Raw genomic sequence first — 26,646 nt, 5'->3', positions numbered from 1 at the left:
AACGGTATTACAGGTAAACATCATCACATTATTTTGCTACACAATAGTATTTAAAACAGCATCATGACTGTAATTCTTTTTTTCTGTTTAGTTGTCATGTAATTTGTGAAAAATGTGTATTATTGTAGTTTTAAACTGATTTATTGGTGAAGTGCTTCATACAGCAAGTTTTATTTCTATCTTCAACTTGTTTATTCATTCTGAACTTAGAATTCATTCAGTTTCCCTCTGCCTCGGAGTGTGTATTGAATCAAATATCAAAGATTATCTGCAGTCCTTTGGGTCAAAAGTCCTTTGCAGGTCACATAAAAAGCGTTTGGTTTTCTCAGCTGACGTGAAGCATTGATGGAGTAACTGAATCGCCTGGACGTCTTTCCAGCTCATAAAATGTAATCCGTGTTCCTGGTCACCAGGCGGTTGTTGGGCTGTCAGAGAGTCTGACACGGATCAGGAAGAACCTCCAGATTGCAGCATCAGCGCTAAACCTGGAACTCTGCCAGCTCTGTTTGTCCCCAGTGATGAGGAACGTTTGGGTTTTGCTGCAGTGCAGTAGAAGTAATGGGGGGTCATCCTCGGACCCAAGACGACTGCCATCAGCCAGACTGCAGTTCTCTCTGGTTCCAACTCACAACTCCAGCAGTTGTTTCACTCCTCTGATTGTTTGGCACCAATAACACCTTTGCACGTCTTTCCTCTGCAGCTACGCCAAGATCCACATCCCCATCATAGCTTCGGTTTCAGAGCACCAACCCACCACCTGGGTGTCCTTCTTCTTTGACCTCCACATCCTGGTCTGCACCTTCCCAGCAGGCCTCTGGTTCTGCATCAAAAACATCAACGATGAGCGGGTCTTCGGTAAGAAGGGAGTCAATGCTCCGCACCTCAGCAAATATTCAGTGCTCCAGACCAGAAGTGGGTCCTCATCCAAGATGGCAGCTGCGCTCAACACGCTGTCTTTGGTCAGAACAGGAAAACCAAAGCTTTCAGAAAACAGCCACGCGTGTAGATCGGCCACAGTAAACCAGGCCGATTCCAAAGACACCATGATAGTGAAAACGCATCGTTTTTAGTTCGCATTTCAGATCAGTTTTGCGTAAACACGGCAACGTTTTCAAAACGATGTGCATTTTCGATGACAATGGCACAAATGCTGAAAACAAAGTAGTTTGCATGTAGGACCACCAGTGGGTGCCGTTGGCAGTTCTGGTAATGAATGCGCACACAACAATGGGAGAAATGGACATTCTAGTGGGCTGACCAAGAAGTGAGTATATTTTTACTGGAGACTCAACTATGACGTCACCAAGTCCCACCACAACATTGTTATTGTCCATCGACTTGTCAATCTGCAGAAGTATTTTCTGTGGCTGTGGTGAACCACAGTAGTAACAGCAGCAGTAACAGTAGTAGTAGCAGAAGTAACAGCAGTAGTAGCAGTAGTGACAGAAGCAGTAACAGCAGTAGTAACAGCAGTGACGGTGGCGAACTCTTACCCCTTCATGAGCCTTCATGACCCAAACCCCTTCATGACCCAAACCCCTTCATGACCCAAACCCCTTCATGACCCAAACCCCTTCATGACCCTAACCCCTTCATGACCCTAACCCCTTCATGACCCAAACCCCTTCATGACCCTAACCCCTTCATGACCCTAACAACTTCATGGGCTTTCATGACCCAAACCCCTTCATGACCCTAACCCCTTCATGACCCTAACCACTTCATGGGCCTTCATGACCCTAACCCCGATGCCTTCATGACCCTAACCCCTTCATGACCCTAACCCCGATGCCTTCATGGCCCTAACCCCTTCATGGGCCTTCATGACCCTAACCCCTTCATGGCCCTAACCCCTTCATGACCATAACCCCGATGCCTTCATAACCCTAACCCCTTCATGACCATAACCCTAACCCCTTCATAACCCTAACCCCTTCATGACCATAACCCCTTCATGACCATAACCCCGATGCCTTCATAACCCTAACCCCTTCATGACCATAACCCTGATTCCTTCATGGCCCTAACCCCTTCATGGCCCTAACCCCTTCATGAGCTTTCATGACCCTAACCCCTTCATAACCATAACCCCGATGCCTTCATGACCCTAACCCCTTCATCACCCTAACCCTGATGCCTTCATGACCCTAACCCCTTCATGGGCCTTCATGACCCCAACCCCTTCATGACCCTAACCCAAACTGTACAGCATCTCTTGGTTCTGTTCAGTCTTTTCTATTCTTCTGGAAGTGGGACTAAAGTTACTTTCTTTTTAATCCAAATTGCTTGTTTAGGCTAGGATAGTACAAGTAATGAAGTAATCTATTCTCATTAGAGATTGCTTGCCTTCCTTCTGTGCATAAAGTGTTTTGGAGCCACTCTGGAAGTGACTCTGGACACATAAACCAATCTGAGCTTTGTAGCTGTAATCTGTTTTCGCCTGGTCCCCTATGAAGCTTTTTCCTCAACAATCACAGTGATTTTAAAGCTTGACCTTCTCCAGGGTGTCTATTCTCGTTTTGTCTGGCTGGATGTTGCCGGCCGTCACTGTGAATTACTCAGAGTAACTGAGTAATTGAAGCTAAACATTAACCTGTTGTCTCAAGTTTGCAACATACTGCTTGCATTCAAATCGCAGCCGAGATATCGTACGCATCCCACCAATGCTGATGTGTGCATGTTCAATACGTACCTAGGAACCTTTAACGGTCACTAGTTTCTCGATGGACCGGTCGGAATGGGACCTAACCTCTAACCCCAGCCCTAACTCATAACCCTATGCCTCAACAAGATCAATAAATTGCTTTCTTGTAATCCAAGATCAAGGGTCCAATCCAGCTGGAGGAACGTCTACACAGACTGTTCAGAATCACGTTCTAGTTGGTGTTGTAGTGTAAATAATAAACTATTTTGTGGCATCAATGTCTAACCCTACCCCGAGCCCTACACTATGTTCTATGGATAAAATACCAATCTTAACATAATCTAGCAACAGCTTGAAATCAAAAACACAAATGATTTGTTTTATATAATTTCAAATGTATTCAGGCGTCAAGGGGTGAAAGGTGGGCACTGGGTCACTAGGATTCTCTGGTGGTTCAGTGATTTGATTTCTGCAGCTCATGTCAACTTACCAGTCGTCATCCATATTCATGTGTTTGCCTCTGAGAGGTTTCCTCTTCCTTCTTGTCACCCCAGTAACATTTAACGTCTGATGCTGCCCACGTCTCCATTTCTATACTGGCAGCTTTTTCCAGCTCCAAGAAATTCATTGTTTCACATGAAACTAGGACTTGGCCCTCAGTGTCCTGCTCCTTTAATGGTTCTTCTCCTTCAGAACCAACACTGATCAGTCAAACTGCAAAGAAACAACTGAGAAAAGCTGTGAAGAGTTTAAAAGGTTTACTTTTTTAAGATGGACTCCGAGGGAGCAATTACTGTTTAACTTCAAGTGCCGGACATCCAGAGTTAATCAACACTTTTCAGCCCAACACCCTAAACCCTACTGCTGTCCTACTGGACTGCCTGAAGGCACCATTGGTCAGCCAGTTACCAGCTCTATGACTGCCTGAAGGCACCATTGGTCAGCTGGTTACCAGCTCTATGACTGCCTGAAGGCACCATTGGTCAGCTGGTTACCAGCTCTATGACTGCCTGAAGGCACCATTGGTCAGCTGGTTACCAGCTCTATGACTGCCTGAAGGCACCATTGGTCAGCTGGTTAAGCTTTGTCAGAATTCAGTTCCCACTGAACACAATTTATTTGCCAGACTGATAAAATTGCCGCTGCTCAGCCAGACAAAGACGACAAGACTAATCAAAGTCGCCTTTATAAATCTAGTGCCAAACAGATGAAGTTGCCATTGGTCAGTTCAGTAAATGTTATGATTGATTGATTGATTGATTGATTGATTGATTGATTGATTAGCCACCATTGGTCAGCCTTTATAAATAAATAAATAAAGTTTGATGAGTGAAGGAATTGTGGTGGTTGGATGAGAAGGTGATTGGGGGGCTGGATATTTGACACTGGACTGAATGAGTCACCATTGGGTGGCCAAATGTCCACGTCAGTGGTTGATGATTAATTCATGTCAACTTTTAGGACTAAAGCTCTTTGTCTGCTGACACCCAAGCCTCGTGTGCAAGCACCAACTTTCTCCATCTCTCCTTTTCTTCCTCGTTTGAATTTGGCTTCAGGTTAATCGATCGTTCTTAACATTAGAAATCTCCGTGACCTGTTTGACCCTGAGACCTTGGGGGTGTGGCTTCAGTGACCTCACTGTTTGTAAACACTAGGGGTGGAGCCACATTCTGCTGATGTGCTCTTCTGTCTGCAGGATCATTTTCTGTTTGACCTGCTGCATTGTCATAAATACTTTGACGGGATGAAGGTCATGATGTCTTCTGTTGACCTCTCCTCCTCGTCTTCCTCCCTCTCACCAGTGGCCTTGTACGCCATCAGCGCTGTGTATTTTGCGGGCGTCATGGTGCGTCTGATGCTCACCCTGACGCCGGTGGTGTGCATGCTGTCTGCCGTGGCCTTTTCCAGCGTCTTCGAGCACTACCTGGGCGACGACCTGAAGAGACAGAGCCCCCCCGCGGAGGACAGCAGCGACGAAGACGACAGGAAGAACGCGGGAAACCTCTACGATAAGGTCAGAGCTCGTACTCCCTGGAGAGATGAAGACTGCAAGGTCACATGGGACTATAGAAGGTCTCCAAACACAACATGTCACTTGTTTTACAACCTTTAAGTGTTGTTGATGTTTCACAGTGTTGTTTTACTGTCACTCTTCAAGTGTAACAAGCGTCATTACACAGCTTGTTTGTGTGAAATCGACTTAGAAAATCCACTTTCTTGTGTAAAGTACACATGTTCAGATGAATACTGAAGACTATGTGTCTGCTGGAAATGAAAACTTCTTCAGCCCTAATGAGCTGAATCAAAGTAACGTGATCATCAGACTATGAGGAAACGGCTGCCAGACATCGCTTCGGCGAGCTGCAATACCAGTTTGAGCCTCGAGGTGGCGTCAGGAGTCACTGGAGTCATTAGCAGCTGTTGCTTGGTGCTTTTTTTTTAATCTCCTGTTGACTTTGCACCCAGCAGACATTCGTGTACCAAACTTCAGTTCCACTCTGCCAGTAAACTTTAATGATTAAAGTGAAGACACTGTTTCAGACTGGGAGCTGAACATTACAAACTTTCAATATCTGGTTAGGATTACCCTAACAAATTGATCATTTGGAGTTCGCTCTCTCTTGTAACACATCAGTAACGCATGTCTTCATATTTTTGTAACTATTTTAGAAACACACACACAGGGCATCTCATACAACCTGTTGGCATGAGTATTAAACTTTGAGTACGTTTTTTTTTCCTCAGGCATGTTGAAATTAGACTTCATCAAAACAAACTGTGTGTGTGTGTGTGTGTGTGTGTGTGTGTGTGTGTGTGTGTGTGTGTGTGTGTGTGTGTGTGTGTGTGTGTGTGTGTGTGTGTGTGTGTGTGTGTGTGTGTGTGTGTGTGTGTGTGTGTGTGTGTGTGTGTGTGTGTGTGTGTGTGTGTGTGTGTGTGTGTGTGTGTGTGTGTGTGTGTGTGTGTGTGTGTGTGTGTGTGTGTGTGTGTGTGTGTGTGTGTGACAGCAGATTCATGATGCTCGCAGCTTTATGCAACATATAAAGACCCACATCATCAGACTGAGGTTCACCTCCAGGTCCACTGGTCGGCTCTTTTCAACTCCCTTCAATTTGTTTATAACAAAACACAGACGAAGTTGCTCGTTCTGTGTAACTCCTGTTGAGTCTGGTGCTACCGGGGCGCGAGATGTCCCATCCAACATGGCGGCGACCCTGCATCACTGTCAAGAGTGGAACGAGGCGTCTGATCGTTATAATGTTTATGGTGTGCTTGTCCTGCAGGCCGGGAAGGTCCGGAAGCATGTGTCAGAGCAGGAGAAGGCCGAGGAGGGCCTGGGCCCAAACATCAAGTCCATTGTCACCATGCTGATGCTCATGCTGCTGATGATGTTCGCCGTCCACTGCACCTGGGTCACCAGCAACGCCTACTCCAGCCCCAGCGTGGTGCTGGCCTCCTACAACCACGACGGGTAGGAACTTCAGTCTTCTGTCCAGCTTTAATGGTGTGTGAACTTGTGTTACTCTGACACTGGCTGTGGTCTTCTGCTCCGGAAGCTCCAGGCTTCACTGAAGCCCCGTTATCACGCCAGCCTTTCAGCTGAAAACACATCATTTTACCATTTTTGTCTAAGAAGGGTTTTGCATTTACACAGCAATGTTTTGAAAATGGTGCAGTTTCCATGTTGATCCAGTGGTGCTGTTGTTAGTTTTAGTACTGAAAACACACACACACACACACACACACACACACACACACACACACACACACACACACACACACACACACACACACACACACACACACACACACACACACACACAGCAGAGAACAATGAGCTCTAAACATTAATAAGGAGAACACGAACATTCTAGTGGAAAGACCACCATGTTGGATTGTTATTATGGTGACTGTCAAAATAAAACTACCAAGTTGGATTGTTTATTACGGTTAATGTCAAAGTAAAGTTACCAAATTGGATTGTTATTACGGTGACTGTCAAAATAAAACCACAAAGTTGAATAATTATGGTGACTTTCAAAATAAAACCATCAAGTTGGATTGTTTTTATCTTGACTGTCAAAATAAAAGTACCACGGTGGGTTGTTATTATGGTGACTGTCAAAATAAAACCGCCAAGTTGGATTGTTATTATGGTGACTGTCAAAATAAAAGTACCACGGTGGGTTGTTATTATGGTGACTGTCAAAATAAAACCGCCAAGTTGGATTGTTATTATGGTGACTGTCAAAATAAAACCACCAAGTTGGATTGTTATTATGGTTACTGTCAAAATAAAACCACCAAATTGGATTGTTTTTATCTTGACTGTCAAAATAAAACAAAGTTGGGTTGTTATTATGGTGACTGTCAAAATAAAACTTTGACGTTGTGTAAACGAGGCCTAAATGTCTCGACATGCTCCCGTAAGAACAAGAAGACAAGTTCAGCTGTGATGTCAGCTCATACCGCAAGCAGTTCATACCCCAAGAAGAAGCTGTCCAACTCACAGCAGACCACGCCCCCAAACAGCGGATCGAGCTCCTCGCAGCGGGCCACGCTCCCTCACAGCAGCCACACATTCGTGAAGCAGCTTTTTAACTTTTCAACTGCACTTTTTATTTCTCACTTCAATTTTTTTCAGAAATCAGTAATAAAGGACAAAGTTTGTGTCCGAGCCGCCATGTTGGTCTGGTTTAGATGTTTTAATTGCAGAGCTGATAAGTGATGTGCTCAGGGGCATCACGGATCTCCGATACGTGCTACAGAGCTTCGGGGTACACGCAGTGGCGAGGCTACATGCTACGTGCTAAGAGCTTCGGGGTTCACACATTGGCAATGCTACATACTTCATGCTAAGAGCTCATGGGTTCACAAAGTGCCATGGCTACATGCTACATGCTAACAGCTTTGAGGTTCACACAGTGGCGAGGCTACATGCTAAGAGCTTCGGGTTTCATACAGTACCAAGGCTACATGCTAAGAGCTTCAGGGTTCACACAGTAGCAATACTACATGCTAAGAGCTTCCGGGTTTACACAGTAGCGAGGCTACATGCTAAGAGCTTCAGGGTTCACACAGTAGCAATACTACATGCTAAGAGCTTCCGGGTTTACACAGTAGCGAGGCTACATGCTAAGAGCTTCGAGGTTCACACAGTGGCGAGACTACATGCTAAGAGATTCAGGGTTCACAGAGCAGCGAGGCTACAATCTACATGCTAAGAGCTTCGAGGTTCACACAGTGGCGAGGCTCCATGCTAAGAGCTTCAGGTTTCATACAGTACCGAGGCTACATGCTAAATGCAAAGAGCTTCAGTGTTCACACAGTAGCAAGGCTACATGCTAAGAGCTTCAGTGTTCACACAGTAGCAAGGCTACATGCTAAGAGCTTCAGGGTTTACACAGTAGCAAGGCTACATGCTAAGAGCGTTGGGGTTCATGCAGTGGCGAGGCTACATGCTAAGAGCTTCGGGGTTTACACAGTGCCAAGGCTACATGCCACATGCTAAGAGCTTCAGGGTTCACACAGTGGCGAGGCTACATGCTAAGAGCTTTGAGGTTCACACAGTGGTGAGGCTACATGCTTCATGCTAAGAGCTTCGGGGTTCACACAGTGGCAAGGCTACATGCCACATGCTAAAAGATTCAGGGTTCACACAGTAGCGAGGCTACATGCTACATGCTAATGAGCTTCGGGATTCATACAGTAGTGAGGCTACATGCTAACCATGATTTGACTATGACGGATACTCATTAGCGAACTGAAACGTGTGCAGCACACGGCGATGTGTAAATACAAACTCTGTTGTGGACTTGTGGCGGAATGTGGAAGTAAACAAGACAAATCTGACCAATCACACAGAGTTCATGGTACCGAGCAGGGACAGATCTTAATTTTTTTCCTGTGAGCCATGGGTTGCACTAGTCCTGTGGACTTTGCACTAGTCCTGCACCCAGTGAAATATATTTTGTTAAACAAAAACAGTTTCATGTTATATTAAAATCATGATCATAGTAAAAACAATAGATGTTTTTAAATGCTCCATTGTGTTGCAGGTACATCATCTTAGGCCCCGTTTCCACGACAACGAATTAGAGTGTATCCGCAAACCTTTCTTCCCTTTTGGGGGGTCCGTTTACACGACACCAATGTTCTGATCCACTGTATCCGCAAAGTCTTTAATCCGGCTCCCAAGGTGGAAAGATTCTTTCACGGTGCAAATCCCTCCTGCAGAGACTGATGGAGGCTACAGAGCCTCTTACTGTTCATCTCCACCTCCCTCCTGCTCTCCAGTTGTAAACAAGCATGGCCGACCCGCAGTGGTACGACCCGTAGTGGTACGACCCGCAGTCCATATTCTAGTTTTATGGTCCAGATCAGTAGTTTAATAGTTGAGACTCTCCCTGATATCATCCGGTTCCTCATCAGTCCATACGGATGTCAGGTTCTCTCCATTTACTTCACCTTTATAGTGTTTTGTTCTCTGCACACATGTGTAGTTTCATTACAAAATCATGCAACAGTGCCCTCCAGTGGCCCGGCAGACTAACTACACCATTGTCTCACACTCTCCTTTTTTTTAACGGATTAGGTGTTCACTTTGTTGGGCAAGATCCTGGAGTGGCGAATCAGAGAGGATCGTCTGCAGACTTTTATTCTGACCTTTCTCCTCTGACTTCACAATCAACAAGTTGTCTTAACTCTGAAAACTGCTCTTGAGACTTATTTGTAGTTTTAACTCGGCCGGGCACGATAATCAATGAATCAAACAATGAATGAAATGAACTTGATAATGATGCCGGCCTCAGAATACCACGAGGAAACAAACCAGCAGCGTGCTTGTTTTCCTCGTCTCTCGTCTGCAAACAAGCTGGATGACAAGAGGCTCCACTCTGTGATCCACCTCAGCACCTGGAGAGACTCTGTGATCGGCCTCAGCACCTGGAGAGACTTTGTGATCCACCTCAGCACCTGGAGATGCTCCACTCTGTGATCGATCTCAGCACCTTGAGAGACTCCACTCTGTGATCGGCCTCAGCACCTGGAGAGACTCCACTCTGTGATCGGCCTCAGCACCTGGAGATGCTCCACTCTGTGATCGATCTCAGCACCTTGAGATGCTCCACTCTGTGATCGATCTCAGCACCTTGAGAGACTCCACTCTGTGATCGGCCTCAGCACCTGGAGAGACTCTGTGATCGACCTCAGCACCTGGAGATGCTCCACTCTGTGATCGACCTCAGCACCTGGAGATGCTCCACTCTGTGATCCACCTCAGCACCTGGGGAGACTTTGTGATCCACCTCAGCACCTGGAGAGACTCTGTGATCGGCCTCAGCACCTGGAGATGCTCCACTCTGTGATCGACCTCAGCACCTTGAGAGACTCCACTCTGTGATCGACCTCAGCACCTGGAGAGACTCTGTGATCGGCCTCAGTACCTCAGCACCTGGAGAGACTCAACTCTGTGGTCGACCTCAGCACCTGGAGAGACTCTGTGATCGGCCTCAGCACCTGGCGAGACTCCACTCTGTGATCGACCTCAGCACCTGGAGAGACTCCACTCTGTGATCGGCCTCAGCACCTGGAGAGACTCTGTGATCGACCTCAGTACCTAGGGAGACTCTGTGATCGACCTCAGTACCTGGCGAGACTCCACTCTGTGATCGACCTCAGCAACTGGAGAGACTCTGTGATCGACCTCAGTACCTGGAGAGACTCTGTGATCGACCTCAGTACCTGGAGAGACTCTGTGATCGACCTCAGCACCTGGAGAGACTCCACTCTGTGGTCGACCTCAGCACCTGGAGAGACTCTGTGATCGGCCTCAGCACCTCAGCACCTGAAGAGACTCCACTCTGTGATCGGCCTCACCTGGACAATGGTTTCATAGCGGAATGACAGGAGTGAACGCTCTTGTCAGTATGCAGAATCTTTGTCTCTGTGGAGGGGGTTGAGGACACATAAAATCTAAAAGCCAATATTTCAGCTTCAAACCGAATGAGCATGATGAGACCACCAACACCCATCAACACCCACCAACACTCAACACTACCAACACTCAACACTACCAACACTACCAACACTCAACACTCAACACTCAACACTACCAACACTCAACACTACCAACACTCACCATCAACACCCACCAGCCACCAACACCCACCAACACTCACCATCAACACCCACCAACACTCAACACTACCAACACTCAACACTACCAACACTCAACACTCAACACTACCAACACTCACCATCAACACCCACCAGCCACCAACACCCACCAACACTCAACACTACCAACACTCACCAACACCCACCAACAATCTCTTCCATTGGCTCACCTTTAATTTCAGCAGCATGTCTTCATCATGACCACTTCCACCAAGTCACCACTGGGTCATTGGGTCACAAATTCAAAGAGTCACTAAGTTACCGTGTCACTGGGTCACTGAGTCACCGGGTTACCAAGTCACTGGGTTACCAAGTCACTGAGTCACAGTGTCACCAAGTCGCGGAGGCACCAAGTCACCTGGTCACAGAATCACCGTGTCACCAAGTCGCGGAGGCACCAAGCGCGACACGCTGCTGCTGCTCCAGAGCGACACGCTGCTGCTGCTCCAGAGCGACACGCTGCTGCTGCTCCAGAGCGACACGCTGCTGCTGCTCCAGAGCGACACGCTGCTGCAAAAGTTAGGTTTTTGTCTGCGTGTTTTTTCTGACTCCTCCTCCCTCTTTGCACCCCCCCCCCCCCCCCCCCCCCCCCCCAGTTCCAGGAACATCCTGGATGACTTCAGGGAGGCGTACTATTGGCTGAGGCAGAACACAGACGAACACGCTCGCGTCATGTCGTGGTGGGACTATGGCTACCAGATAGCAGGGATGGCTAACAGGACCACGCTGGTGGACAACAACACCTGGAACAACAGCCACATCGCGCTGGTACTACAGCCTTACTGTCACTACAGCTTTACTGTCACTACAGCCTTACTGTCACTACAGCCTTACTGTCACTACAGCCTTACTGTCACTACAGCCTTACTGTCACTACAGCCTTACTGTCACTACAGCCTTACTGTCACTACAGCCTTACTGTCACTACAGCTTTACTGTCACTACAGCCTTACTGTCACTACAGCCTTACTGTCACTACAGCTTTACTGTCACTACAGCCTTACTGTCACTACAGCCTTACTGTCACTACAGCCTTACTGTCACCTGTACTTTCAAAACTCTCAATCCAAACAAACACCTGGACAGGATAACAAGTGTACTATACATGGAAACTACAAATGTCTGAAAAGTACATAAACTTAGAAACACATGGTGTGTGTGTGTGTGTGTGTGTGTGTGTGTGTGTGTGTGTGTGTGTGTGTGTGTGTGTGTGTGTGTGTGTGTGTGTGTGTGTGTGTGTGTGTGTGTGTGTGTGTGTGTGTGTGTGTGTGTGTGTGTGTGTGTGTGTGTGTGTGTGTGTGTGTGTGTGTGTGTGTGTGTGTGTGTGTGTGTGTGTGTGTGTGTGTGTGTGCAGGTTGGGAAAGCCATGTCGTCCAATGAGACGGCAGCGTATGAGATCATGCGCTCTCTGGACGTGGACTACGTCCTCATCATCTTCGGGGGAGTAATCGGATACTCTGGAGACGACATCAACAAGTTCCTGTGGATGGTTCGCATCGCTGAGGGGGAGCACCCCAGGGACATCAGGGTGAGCATCCTCATCCTCCTCCTACTGCTCCTCTTCCTCCTCCTGCTGGTCCTCCTCCTACTGGTCCTACTGCTCCTCTTTATCCTCCTGCTGCCCCTCTTCCTCTTCCTGCTCCTCTTTATCCTCCTGCTGCCCCTCTTGCTCTTCCTGCTCCTCTTCCTCCTCCTACTGCTCCTCTTCCTCCTCCTCCTCCTGCTCTTCCTCCTCCTCCTCCTGCTCCTCGTCCTGCTTCTCTTCCTCCCCCTACTGCTCCTCTTCCTCCCCCTACTGCTCCTCTTTATCCTCCTACTAATTCTACTGCTCCTCTTTCTCCTCCTGCTGCTTCTACTCCTCTTCTTCCTCCTACTGGTTCTACTGCTCCTCTTCCTCCTCCTGCTGGTCCTCCTCCTACTGGTCCTACTGCTCTTCTTTATCCTCCTGCTGCCCCTCTTCCTCTTCCTGCTCCTCTTCCTCCTCCTACTGCTCCTCTTCCTCCTCCTCCTCCTGCTCCTCCTCCTCCTCCTCCTGCTCCTCTTCCTCCCCCTACTGCTCCTCTTTATCCTCCTACTAATTCTACTGCTCCTCTTTCTCCTCCTGCTGCTTCTACTCCTCTTCTTCCTCCTACTGGTTCTACTGCTCCTCTTCCTCCTCCTGCTGGTCCTCCTCCTACTGGTCCTACTGCTCTTCTTTATCCTCCTGCTGCCCCTCTTCCTCTTCCTGCTCCTCTTCCTCCTCCTACTGCTCCTCTTCCTCCTCCTCCTCCTGCTCCTCGTCCTCCTCCTCCTGCTCCTCTTCCTCCCCCTACTGCTCCTCTTTATCCTCCTACTAATTCTACTGCTCCTCTTTCTCCTCCTGCTGCTTCTACTCCTCTTCTTCCTCCTACTGGTTCTACTGCTCCTCTTCCTCCTACTGCTCCTCTTCCTCCTCCTACTGGTTCTACTCCTCCTCTTCCTAATCCTACTGGTTGTACTGCTCCTCTTCCTCCTCCTACTGGTTGTACTGCTCCTCTTCCTCCTCCTACTGGTTGTACTGCTCCTCTTCCTCCTCCTACTGGTTGTACTGCTCCTCTTGCTCCTCCTGCTGTTCTGATATAAAAACGCTTGCAGCAGGGGTGGGCGTCCACTAGAGGGCGTGAGGTGTGGCCTCTGTGTGGTTTTTAATAAATCTTCAGAAGAGCGATGAGTCTTTTGATGATCAGCAGCTACTTAAGACTGTTTAACATTATGTTTTGAGAAAACAAGCTTATTGTATTCATATATATATATATATATATATATATATATATATATATATCATATCTATATTTGTTTTTTTTTGTTTTGTTTTTTGTTTTTTTAGCTTCATTTGATCTATTTGGTCATATTTAATTAACGATTTATTTTTGTCATGGCACAGGTGAGCTTTTATTTTTTGGCCCCTGAGTTCAAATGAACACAAATTAATATTAGCCATTTGATTTATTTTTTTAATTAGTCGTTGGTTAATCAGACAATTTGTGAAAAGACTAGTCTTTACAAAATTGGCCGTTGCAGCAATAGGTTTTGTTTCCAGGAATTGATTTTGCTGTACATTATGTTTCGATGTAGTAAAGAAAGTAACGTTAGTGTTCCGGTTCCAATTAGGAACTAACTTGCACTGACCCTGAAATCTGGTTTGAAATGACGAGTCTTCAAAAGGTCTTAAATTGACCTGGAGGAACCCGTTCTACACAAGTCACTAAAGACTAAAAAGAACCATCTAATTCTAACTTGACAGGAATTATTTCATCCCTGCTGGAACCTAGAAAAACAGACCAAAAGACAAATTCAGCAAACTGCTGCAGGAATCTACCAAACTTTGTGTTGGAACAAAGAAACAGTCACATGAGACCCAAGACGAGATGGGAAACTAGACCCAAGACGAGACAGACTGGAGACCGGAGGCGAGACTGGAGACGAGACCAGAGACTGGTGACGAGACCGGAGACCAGAGACAAGACCGGAAACTGGAGACCAGAGACGAAACTGGTGACCGGGGACTGGAGATGAGATAGAGGACGAGACAAGACTAGAGGCAAGATAAGACCGGAGACGAGATGAGATGGGAGACGAGACAGGAGATGTGTTTGGAGACGAGATGAAACTTGAGACAAGATGAGACGGGAGACGAAATGAGACTGGAGAGGACACAACACCGGAGATGAGTCTGGAGACGAAAGGAGACTGGAGAGGAGACAGAAGAAGAGACTGGAGACTTGAGACGAGACTGGAGGCAAAACTCGAGACGAGACTGGAGACAAAACTGAAGACTGGAGACAAGACCAGGAAAAGAGAAAGAACGCTGTTATCTAGAAGAACAGATCTCAAAGTACAAAGACATGAACATCATCTGCATAAGTCTTTATCTTTCATACTTGTTTTATGTGTCAACAAAATAAGAGCATGTCTGTGGACAGACTCCACTGATTCTACTGACTTCATTCAGAACCTTGAAGTAATAAAAACACTATTTAAGTGGGATCTTAGAAACAGATCTTAACTTGAAAAGGTGTTTTCTCCTAAATGTAATCAGTGTGCATATTGATGCTTTGGTCCTCCACAACCTGCAGGGGACTTGTATTGTGAAAGTGTCTGGATGTTTGTCAGGAACGTTGAACTTCCTGTTGATGTTGGTTTGTGGTGAATGCTTCCTGTTTCCTGTGCAGGAGAGCGACTACTTCACCCCCCAGGGCGAGTTCAGGGTGGACAAGGCCGGCTCGCCCACTCTGCTCAACTGCCTCATGTACAAGATGTCGTACTACCGCTTCGGAGAGATGCAGGTCAGAGCCGCCGCCGCGCCGACTGGACTGACTGACTGACTGACTGACTGACTGACTGACTGACTGACTGACTGACTGACTGACTGACTCTGTGTGTGTGTGTCTGTGTGTGTGTGTGTAGCTGGACTTCCGGACGCCGCCGGGCTTCGACCGCACACGGAACGCCGAGATCGGGAACAAGGACATCCGGCTGCAGCACCTGGAGGAGGCCTTCACCTCGGAGCACTGGCTGGTCCGCATCTACAAGGTGAAGAGGCTGGAGAACCGGGACCGGCTGGAGCACAAACTGCGCTGCACCGACACCACCCGCCAAAAGGCCACCTCCAAGAAGGTCGGTTCATGAGTCTGAACCCTGTAGTCTGAGATCCCCCATAGTGTGAGACCCTCCATAGTCTGAGACCCCCCCCATAGCTTGAGCCCCTTAGCCTGAGGCCCACGATAGCCTGAGGCCCCTTAGACTATGGGAGGGGGTCTCAGATTATGAGACCCCCCATCGTCTGAGAACCCCTCCCATAGTCTGAGGCCCCCTATAGTCTGAGACTCCCCCATCGTATGATCCCCATAGTCTTGGATCCCCCATAGTCTTGGATCCCCCATAGTCTGAGACCCCCTCCCAGAGTCTGAGGGCCCCCATAGTCTGAGGCCCCCCATAGTCTGAGAGTTAGACTCCCCCATAATTTGTAGACACCCTATAGTCTGAGGGGCCCCATAGTCTAGGACCCCCCCATCGTCTGAGACCCCCTCCCATTGTCTGAGACCCTCCATGGTCTGATACCCCCCATAGTCAGAGGCCCCCCATAGTTTTAGACCCCCAATAGTCTGAGGCGCCCCATAGTTTGAGGCCCCCACACATTCTGATCCCCCCCTCCCCTCCGGACTGTCCAGTGGAAGCTTCCATTGTCATGTGTTGTTTCCTCCAGAGCGCCAAGAGGAAGCGAGGATACGTGAAGAACAAGCTGTCCCTGAAGAAAGGCAAGAAACTGACCAGGAAATCTTTATAGGACGAACCCAACCCCCACCCCCCAACCCCCACCCCCCGGTGAGAGGGAGACTGGACTGGAGGGAGCTTCAAACCTGACACAACAACATCCACCAATCAAAGATGAATGGAGTCTCTGAACCCCCCCACCCCCTCCTCAGTGAGCCCAGTGAGGGGGGGGCCAGGAGGCTCCGCCCCCTGCTCCCATGGCGGGTATGAACCTGAGGAACTGTGACTTTGACCTGCTTTTCTTTTTGTACTTGAACATGTTTTTTTGGGGGGGGGTGGGGGTCATGCGGGGTGGGGGGTGGGGGTCACACAGGAAACAGATCCGTCTCACCTCCTACTGCTTCCTGCTTCCAAACGTCGTTCTCATGTTTCACTAACGTCCCATGATGCACCTGTGTTAACCATCGCCACAATCACTGTTTGGAAAAGCTACAAATTTGGGCTTTGTGAAATTTTCAGAATAAAGACAAGATTTTGTGAATGAGATTTATGTTATTTTACATTTTCTTCTAATCTTCTTGATTAAGACTTAATACAAATTTTGATTAATCCTGGAGTTTACTTCAGTTTTTCCTGAAAAACATTTTTACATTATTTTATAAACTTAAGTTTATATCATCGACACGATTATCCTAACGTTGTGATTTTATTTAAATTTTAATTTTTTTTTTTACTTTATTCACAAAATTTTGCCTTTAATCTGAAAATGCACTTACGCCAGCTGAGTGTTAGCTTGATGGCTACAGTGTGTAACAGGTGTGTAATACCACTCCTGTCCACAGAGGGCAGCAGTGTGCCAAGTCAAAATCTGGGAAAAAGCAGGAGAAAACCCACTGAAACCACCTGGTGGTACACAGCGGTATTACAGGCTGACTGATTTTAGACTGAACAAGAGCAATCAGAAATTTCTGATGTCCGCCAACGGTTGACCAATGGTTGACCAATGGTTGACCAACGGTTGACCAATGGTTGACCAACGGTTGACCAATGGTTGACCAACGGTTGACCAACGATTGACCTGGACTCAGGGAAATAAGAGTGTCCGGATCTCGTCCAGAATGTCCTGGAACCATCCAGAGCCTGACGGGAAACTTTGGGCAAAATCCTGCCAGTAGTTTTTGACGGAATCTTGAAAACAGAAATACACACACACACACACACAGACACACACAGACGCACACACACACACACACAGACACACACAGACGCACACACACACACACACACACACAGACGCGCACACACAGACGCACACACACACACACACACACAGACGCACACACACACACACACACACAGACGCACACACACACACACACACAGACGCACACACACACACACACACACACAGACGCCCCATCCACCTGCCTCAGCCCCACTTTTCCAATCTTCAAAGTGAACGTTCAATCTTTTCTCTTGTGGAGACGAGCAGCTGGTTTAATGGCAGTGAGGAGGAGGAGGAGGAGGAGGAGGAGCAGCAGGAGCAGGAGGAGGAGGAGGAGGAGGAGGAGCCTCACGGCGAGTACTGGTTTCCAAGTGTATTTATTTGACGGAAAGCAGGATTTCAGCGGGTTGGGATTTGTTTTGTCAAAGGTTCTTCCATCAATTGTAAAGATCTGGATGCAGGTGTGAAAATAAAACTTGCCTTTTTGAATAAAGAGGTTGAAATAAAGTCGCTGTTCCGTTTCGTCTCTGGCTGATTGTAAAACGTGAAACGGATCCACTTCAGGAGTCGATCTGGAAACGTGGGTTTCTTTTCTCTCCGTTTCAACAATTTGTTCTGGATGTCAATTATTTGCTGTTATTAGGAGTCTTCTCCACCTTCTAAGGGTCTTCTCCATCCTCTAACCATCCTCTAAACCAGATTGAGCCAGATGGTGAACTGAACCAGATGGTGAACTGAACCAGATGGTGAACTGAACCAGATGGTGAATTGAATCCCATGGTGAACTAAACCAGATGGTGAACTGAACCAGATGGTGAACTGAACCAGATGGTGAATTGAATCCCATGGTGAACTGAACCAGACGGTGAACTGAACCAGATGGTGAATTGAACCAGATGGTGAACTGAACCAGATGGTGAATTGAATCCCATGGTGAACTGAACCAGATGGTGAACTGAACCAGATGGTGAACTGAACCAGATGGTGAATTGAATCCCATGGTGAACTGAACCAGATGGTGAACTGAACCAGATGGTGAACTGAACTAGATCGTGAACTGAACCAGATGGTGAACTGAACCAGATGGTGAATTGAACCAGATGGTGAACTGAACCAGATGGTGAACTGAACCAGATGGTGAACTGAACCAGATGGTGAACTGAACCAGATGGTGAACTGAACCAGATGGTGAACTGAACCAGATGGTGAGGTGGAGAATTGAAGCCAAATTCATCTTATACATTTTACGTCTTCAACTATCAGACTTATTGATCCACATGATCATAAACAGCCATGTGACATGTCGATCAATACCTTTGTCATTTCAGCACAATGTCTTGTACACAAAAGCAGATTTCTAAAATGTAAACCAAATCTTTATGTGTTTGATGAAGAACTGTGTTTATTCTTTTTGTTCTATAAGTCCATGAAGAAAGTGAAGCTGTGAAGCTCAACATGGCAGAAGATGTGAAACTCCTGAACACCCCGAGCTGCTGACGTCCCCCAGGGACACAACTCTTTCTCTAGTTTAGCTCTTTTTTCTTTCTTCTCTCATCTGTGTTATGATGTTCTACCGTCACACTTGTTAAATTTTATTATTCGTATCTCTTATACGACCGTTGACCTGCAGTTCAAAAAAGATTTCATCAAGTTAAAAAAAAAAGGTGGAACTTTCCTCCCTGGTCTCACGTGGAAATGTACTGGAGGAACGCCAGGAAGAGACATGTGACACACACACACACACACACACACACACACACACACACACACACACACACACACACACACACACACACGCTGCAGAAGGACTGAGACATGCAAGGTGAGTACCTGCCTGTTATTTCCCCTCTGATGCTCCTCAAACCTTTTTATTGACGTCGACCAATGAAGCTTTGATTCCAAACAACGTTCTCCGTGTTAGAGCCTGATCAGGAACCTGCTCAATAATGTATAAAGACTTAAGAAGAATTTAAATCTGATCTTAACATCTGGATTCATGAAACTGCAGTAGTCCTTGCAGGAATGGAACAATGTACTCACACCTGAGTAGTACAAATATGTTTGTAAGAAAAACAAAACACAAAAAGTACAGATTCAACTTATTTAAATGTTTTAATCCCAGTCCGCTAAATGATGTGACTACGTCATTATGTTTAACATAAATGTTTATGTTGAATATGAATAAATAATCATACAGAAATACTCCAGAGTGTGATTCCAGAGGAAAGATAGAAAAGAAGATTTAAGTAGAATAAAGTTAAACATGTCAGAACCCAGAGCGTGGCTGAACTCATGTCCTGCAGCCAGCGTCGGTCCTGAACTACCAAGTCACTGACAATGACCCGGTCCATGCCAGGTCCACAGGCCCAACAGGTCCAGGTCCACTACGATGCAGACAAATGTAAGAAAGTGAGCCATGAGGGGGCGCTGTAGAGCATTACGCCCGGCGGAGCAGAACAATATTTTATAAAGTGTATTATAGGACACAGTTTGAATAAGAAAGTTCCAGTCCGGGCTTGTTTGAAGTTGCGAACTCGATATAAAAAGCAGAAATGGCTGGGAAACCATCCAGAGGTAAGTAAACAACTCTTTTGCAAACGCGGCCTCCTCCTCCGAGTCAGCCCGCGGCCTCTCGTAGCAAAGACTGCCCGGGTGAGGCGGACTCGGCCGCGGCTGCTTCCTCCATCGACACGGAGGCTGTCCAACCCTCTGTCCCCCCTGCGGGAGGACTTGATAGACACTCTTAAATAACAGGTCCCAAGTGTTTTGGAAAGCGAGATGGCGATTGTGAAGGCCGATACTAACGCAGCCAGGATAGGGCTGAGGGAGTACAAGGAATCTATTACATCGGAGTGGTGCGTTCCGGTGAAAGGAAGGAGGAAACTGATGACGTCACGCAGCGGCAGCAGCTCACCGCAGTGATACTTTGGAAAGGAAATGTGAGGATTTGGAGGCGAAATAATATCAGACTGGTGGCGGTTCAGCTGTGTTCTACATCCTCACTTTGTGCTCTGCTCAAACAAGGAGGCGCCGCTGCTGGACGGGGTGCACCGCACCGCACCGCACCGCTCAGTCCCGCTGCTGGACGGGGTGCACCGCACCGCACCGCACCGCACCACGCAGTCCCGCTGCTGGACGGGGTGCACCGCACCGCACCGCACCGCACCACGCAGTCCCGCTGCTGGACGGGGGAGCCCTCTGCGCGTCATCGTGACCCGCTTCCACTATTTTCAAGAGTGTGCAAACGTTCCTCGCCTCGCACAGGAAAAACAACGGATCAGGGTGAACGTAATGACGGTCTCAGTTTGTCCTGACGACACCAAACAGCCAAAGCCCGTGCAGCATTCAATGACGTCAGACGGCAGCTCCGTGGGATCCCGCAGGTGCGCTTCAGCGTCCTCTTTCCAGCCCGGCTCAGGATCACCCATAACAACAAGGAGAGAACTTTGTCCACCCACATGAGGCCCAGAGACTCAGAACATTAAAGAACCCTGATCACGTGACAAGTAACGGACCGATGATGACGAACAGACAAAAGCTTCTTAGAGTAAAAACCTCTCAGCATGCTGACTTTATCTAAATGTTAAAAAAAAGAGATGCCTTGCTCTTAAAACTTAGGATTTTTTTCTTTTCTTATAAATATTACTTAATATTTTATATTATTTCATATATTTTTATGAAGTTTTATTCTGCAGTGTTTGATTCGTTTTATTTTACATCGAGCATTTCAGATTGACTTATTAAATGTCTTTCTATTCTAAATCTTATCGTTCTGTTCTGTTGGCCAGGTATTGTGTGTCGTTCTGTTGGCCAGGTATTGTGTGTTCGTTCTGTTGGCCAGGTATTGTGTGTCGTTCTGTTGGCCAGGTATTGTGTGTCGTTCTGTTGGCCAGGTATTGTGTGTCGTTCTGTTGACCAGGTATTGTGTGTCGTTCTGTTGACCAGGTATTGTGTGTCGTTCTGTTGACCAGGTATTGTGTGTCGTTCACCCGGGGCACTTAACTGCCGTGTTTTGCTCATGGTGAGGGTGTGGGTGTGATCTCCATTGGTTCCTGGGACATCAGCACCTTTGAGGACTCTGTGTGTTTTTATTGCTTTTTGTTATCAGCTGGAATGTGGAAGGATTGCACCATCCTATAAAACTCAACACACATGAAAACTTTGAGGCCTGACGGAATGTTTTTGCAGGAGACTCATCTCCTTTCCAATGAACATTTAAAACCAAGACGAGGCTGGATTGACCACATCTAACACGGCAGTAGAACTAGAGGCCATTTGAATCAGAGAGCGTGTCCCATTTGTACCAACTAAACAACAGCTGATACTAAAGGGAGATATGTCATGGTCGTGTGGAAGTTGCTTGGTACTGCGGTAATCTTAGTCAGTATCTGCAGCCCAAACTGGGACGATCCACAGTTCTTCTCTAATTTGTGAACATATATTCCTGATCCTGCCACCCATCGTTTAATCCTCGGCGTCGACTTCAACTTGCTTTTAGAGCCAAATTTGGACACGTCCACGTTTCTGATCACATTATCCAAACCTGAAAGTATAGTTCGATCATTTATGGACTCTTATAAATTATTAGATCCATGGAGACAGATTAACAACACAACTGCCCATTGGTCAGACTCAAGGATAGATTTTTCTTCTAATTGTTGATTGTATCTTCTCCTCAGTAACTAAAAGCCAGTACCATAGTATAGTGATCTCCCACCGTTACCGCTCCAACTACACCTGATTTTCCAAGACAATATTGTAACCCAACTGTATGGCGTTTGGATCCATTCTTGTTATCCCGTAAACACTTCCAAAAACATATTTCAGATTAAATAGAGTTTTTTATTGATACTAATAGCACACCTGGCAGGTCCTACACGAGTATCTGGGAATCGCTCATAGCCTACCTCAGGGGACAAATCATTTCCTATGCAGCACAGGAGAAAAAAGAACGTGATCTCCGCCCTGCAGATTCGTCTCAACAAATAAAAGTGATTGATAATAAATACGCTATATCCCCAAGCCCAGATCTGGATAAAGAACGATTACTACTCCACTCTGAATTCAGCAACCTTTCCATTAAAGAAACAGAAAGACTTTTCATTTCTTCACCGTGTTCAGAGCAATGTCGGCTGCTTTCATTGGGAAAGACAGAAATAAAAGGCATAAATCTGGTCTGGGTTTTTAAGAGACGTTTTCTTCAAAGGAACTTTAATGTCATTCGAGACACGCCAGAGAAAATATAATATCCCAAATCCCATTTTTTCACATTTCTTCAAATTATAAGTTTTGTTAACAAAAACTTTAAAGCCCCACAATCATGTAATAAAAGTATAATGGATGAAGTACTACATCCTTACACAAAAGGCCACATTTCAAAAATATACATCACAAATCAGAATATTAACCCGCCATCTTGGCCCAAACTAAATTCTCCTGGGAGAGGAACCGAGGTCCTGGAATCACAGAGCGGTCCTGGTACCTTGGCTCCGGACGGATTCACGGCTCCTCTAGTTGGATCAGACAGTCTGATTCAATTTAAAGTGCAGCGCCGTCTCCACGGTTCTACTGAAGGGAAGGAGGGAAGGAGGGAGGGAGGGTAGGAGGGAGGGAAGGTAGGAGGGAGGGAAGGAGGGAGGGAGGGTAGGAGGGAGGGAAGGAGGGAGGGAGGGAGCGAGGGTGGGTGGGAGGGAGGGAGGGTAGGAGGGAGGGAAGGAGGGAGGGAGGGAGCGAGGGTGGGTGGGAGGGAGGGTAGGAGGGAGGGAGCGAGGGTGGGTGGGAGGGAGGGTAGGAGGGAGGGAGCGAGGGTGGGTGGGAGGGAGGGAGGGTAGGAGGGAGGGAGGGAGGGAGGGTAGGAGGGAGGGAAGGAGGGAGGGAGGGAGCGAGGGTGGGTGGGAGGGAGGGAGGGTAGGAGGGAGGGAATCAGGGAGGGAGGGAGCGAGGGAGGGAAGGAGGGAGGGAGGGTGGGTGATTGGGGATGGGGGTATATGTGTACCCCTGTAAAATGAATAATCTATAAAGTCTTGGAAAAGAAAAGTTAAACTTTGATATTTGAGTTTGTACTTTAGCAGGCATGTGAGCCACACAAGGTTTAATCAGTCATTCAGGTTATATGGTTATATATATATATATATATATATATATATATATATATATATATATATATATCCAGTCAATCATTCTCTACAGAAACGAAGAAAACAGCTTGAGATAAAAACCTTTTACAGATTTGTTGTTTGTTTGATTCAAACCCCTGAAATCTTTGATTCACAGATACAGAACTTCAGTAAAACACATTTTGAAAACATTTTTCCAACATTGATTGTTTCAGTGAAGCACAGAGAGACACGCTTCAGTCACTGTTTCATAGATGTGAATCGAACAAGTTAAACAAGTTAAACAAGTTAAGAAAGTTAAACAAGTTAAGAAAGTTAAACAAGTTAAACAAGTTAAGAAAGTTAAACAAGTTAAGAACGTTAAACAAGTTAAACAAGTTAAACAAGTTAAGAAAGTTAAACAAGTTAAACAAGTTAAGCAAGTTAAGCAAGTTAAGAAAATTAAACAAGTTAAACAAGTTAAGAAAGTTGAGAAAGTTAAACAAGTTAAGAAAGTTAAACAAGTTAAGAAAGTTAAGAAAATTAAACAAGTTAAGAAAGTTAAACAAGTTAAACAATTTAAACAAGTTAAACAAGTTAAACAAGTTAAACAAGTTAAGAAAGTGCAAAATAGCAGGTTTGTCTCTGTTCTTACTCAGAAGACATTGAGGTGGAGGACAGGGGGACATTTACTGGATATAAAGAAGAGCTTGACGTTATGTTAAAGTCCTGGCTGATCCTCTGACTGATCCTCTGGCTGTACCTCTGGCTGATCCTCTGGCTGATCCTCTGGCTGATCCTCTGACTGATCCTCTGGCTGTACCTCTGGCTGATCCTCTGGCTGTACCTCTGGCTGATCCTCTGGCTGATCCTCTGGCTGATCCTCTGACTGACCCTCTGACTGATCCTCTGGCTGTACCTCTGGCTGATCCTCTGGCTGTACCTCTGGCTGATCCTCTGGCTGATCCTCTGACTGACCCTCTGACTGATCCTCTGGCTGATCCTCTGGCTGATCCTCTGGCTGATCCTCTGGCTGATCCTCTGGCTGATCCGTCTCTCATCTTTATCTTTCTTTGACTGTCGGAGATAAAATCAGTTTGGAGTTTGAACTTTCCTCTCTTCATGCACCAGTCAATTTAGAAACGAAGAAAACTGTAAAAAACAAACGAAGATAAGAACAAAGATAAAGGTAATAAATGTTGTGACCGGTGGGCGGAGCCTTTCTACTCAAAGTGTTTCCTGGTGTTTCCTGCTGCAGCTGAGTCAGGCTGCAGTACTGAGTTACTACAATATTTATTGTTGGAGGGATGCCAGAGCTCAAAGCCTCTACATTTCAAAAAGTGAAGCATTTACCTCACATCACCTGATCCCGTGCAGAACTCATGTTCTGGTTCTGCACACAGCAAACAGGCTTGATGTGTCTGGATTCTGGAGGAAACGCCCTCAAAACATGTGTTTTCTATTTCAGCAGAATGTTGTGGGCCGGTGGACGGCGCCGCTCTGGACAGCGCCGCTCTGGACGAGCCTCTGCTGAACATCCCCGACTCGGAGGGCTTTCTCCGGCAGGCCATGGACATCCTGGTGGAGGAGGCGGTGAAGAAGGCCACCGACGCCAGAGAAAAGGTGCAGAGATTGGTGGCTGGGTACCGCACCTCCGTGAGTTCTGCTTTCTGACGGAGACGTTTGTCCAGGTGTGTGAGTGGCGCCCCCCCGAGGAGCTGAAGGAACTGCTGGACCTGGAGCTCCGGGACGGAGGAGAGGACGAGTCCAGAATCCTGCAGCGCTGCAGAGATGCTGTCAGGTTCAGCGTCAAGACCAGTGAGTCTCCACCTTCAGCTCCGACTGCAGAGCTTCAGGCCACGCCCACACCACAGAGCGGTCCACGCCCACACCACAGAGCAGGCCACGCCCACACCACAGAGCGGTCCACGCCCACACCACAGAGCGGTCCACGCCCACACCACATCGCTCTCAACAGAGCTTCAGGCCACGCCCACACCACAGAGCAGGCCACGCCCACACCACAGAGCAGGCCACGCCCACACCACAGCGCTCTCAACAGAGTTTCGGGCAACGCCCACACCACAGAGCGGTCCACGCCCACACCACAGAGCGGTCCACGCCCACACCACAGCGCTCTCAACAGAGCTTCAGGCCACACCCACACCACAGAGCAGGCCACGCCCACACCACAGCGCTCTCAACAGAGTTTCGGGCAACGCCCACACCACAGAGCGGTCCACGCCCACACCACAGCGCTCTCAACAGAGCTTCAGGCCACGCCCACACCAAAGAGCAGGCCACACCCACACCACAGCGCTCTCAACAGAGCTTCAGGCCACGCCCACACCAAAGAGCAGGCCACACCCACACCACAGAGCTTTAGGCCACGCCCACACCACAGAGCTTCAGGCCACGCCCACACCACAGAGCTTCAGGCCACACCCACACCACAGAGCTTCAGGCCACGCCCACACCACAGAGCTTCCAAGAGAAAACCTGCGCAGCGTGAGTCTGGTTACACCACAACGGAGCTCGGAGACACTGACAATGCAACTTTTTGCAAATTGCAAATTGCTCCCAAGGTGGAACTTTGTTAAAATGCTCCAACTTCGTTGTCGTGTCATCATGGCGTCGTGTTGTCATGGTGTCGTGTTGTCATGGTGTCGTGTTGTCTTGGTGTCGTGTTGTCTTGGTGTCGTGTTGTCATGGTGTTGTGTTGTCATGGTGTTGTGTTGTCTTGGTGTTGTGTTGTCATGGTGTTGTGTTGTCTTGGTGTTGTTTTGTCATGGTGTCGTGTTGTCTTGGTGTTGTGTTGTCATGGTGTTGTGTTGTCATGGTGTTGTGTTGTCATGGTGTTGTGTTGTCTTGGTGTTGTGTTGTCATGGTGTTGTGTTGTCTTGGTGTTGTGTTGTCATGGTGTTGTGTTGTCTTGGTGTCGTGTTGTCATGGTGTCGTGTTGTCATGGTGTTGTGTTGTCTTGGTGTCGTGTTGTCTTGGTGTTGTTTTGTCATGGTGTCGTGTTGTCTTGGTGTCGTGTTGTCATGGTGTCGTGTTGTCATGGTGTCGTGTTGTCATGGTGTCGTGTTGTCTTGGTCTCGTGTTGTCTTGGTGTTGTGTTGTCTTGGTGTTGTGTTGTCATGGTGTCTAGTTGTCTTGGTGTTGTTTTGTCATGGTGTCGTGTTGTCTTGGTGTTGTGTTGTCTTGGTGTTGTGTTGTCATGGTGTCGTGTTGTCTTGGTGTTGTGTTGTCTTGGTGTTGTTTTGTCATGGTGT

The 26,646-nt window shown here is 47.3% G+C and overlaps 2 protein-coding genes across 5 annotated transcripts in view; both read left to right on the top strand.

Moving 5' to 3' along the window:
* Window positions 1-17,770, top strand: part of LOC308114990 (dolichyl-diphosphooligosaccharide--protein glycosyltransferase subunit STT3B-like) — a 49,352-nt gene extending 31,582 nt beyond the window's left edge. The window contains exons 9-16 of the mRNA XM_080472291.1: window positions 701-855; window positions 4,447-4,658; window positions 5,926-6,113; window positions 11,416-11,587; window positions 12,174-12,347; window positions 15,010-15,123; window positions 15,245-15,454; window positions 16,044-17,770. Of these exons, the coding sequence (XP_080328417.1) occupies window positions 701-855; window positions 4,447-4,658; window positions 5,926-6,113; window positions 11,416-11,587; window positions 12,174-12,347; window positions 15,010-15,123; window positions 15,245-15,454; window positions 16,044-16,124 (1,306 nt within the window). The 3' untranslated portion in view covers window positions 16,125-17,770. The remainder of the gene's footprint in view (window positions 1-700; window positions 856-4,446; window positions 4,659-5,925; window positions 6,114-11,415; window positions 11,588-12,173; window positions 12,348-15,009; window positions 15,124-15,244; window positions 15,455-16,043) is intronic.
* Window positions 17,771-19,028: 1,258 nt separating this feature from the next.
* Window positions 19,029-26,646, top strand: part of csad (cysteine sulfinic acid decarboxylase) — an 18,715-nt gene continuing 11,097 nt past the window's right edge. The window contains exons 1-3 of one of the 4 annotated variants that reach the window (XM_080471205.1): window positions 19,029-19,098; window positions 24,840-24,994; window positions 25,063-25,189. In XM_080471205.1, coding sequence (XP_080327331.1) covers window positions 19,092-19,098; window positions 24,840-24,994; window positions 25,063-25,189 — 289 coding nt within the window. In that variant the 5' untranslated portion in view covers window positions 19,029-19,091. Of the gene's footprint in view, window positions 19,099-19,702; window positions 19,851-24,839; window positions 24,995-25,062; window positions 25,190-26,646 lie in introns of those variants that run through there. The other 3 variants (XM_080471203.1, XM_080471202.1, XM_080471204.1) reach the window with 3 other exon arrangements.

Source organism: Lipophrys pholis (genome assembly GCF_963383615.2).
Source record: "Lipophrys pholis genome assembly, chromosome: 9".
Taxonomy (NCBI): domain Eukaryota; kingdom Metazoa; phylum Chordata; class Actinopteri; order Blenniiformes; family Blenniidae; genus Lipophrys; species Lipophrys pholis.
This window is presented reverse-complemented; position numbering and strand designations above follow the sequence as displayed.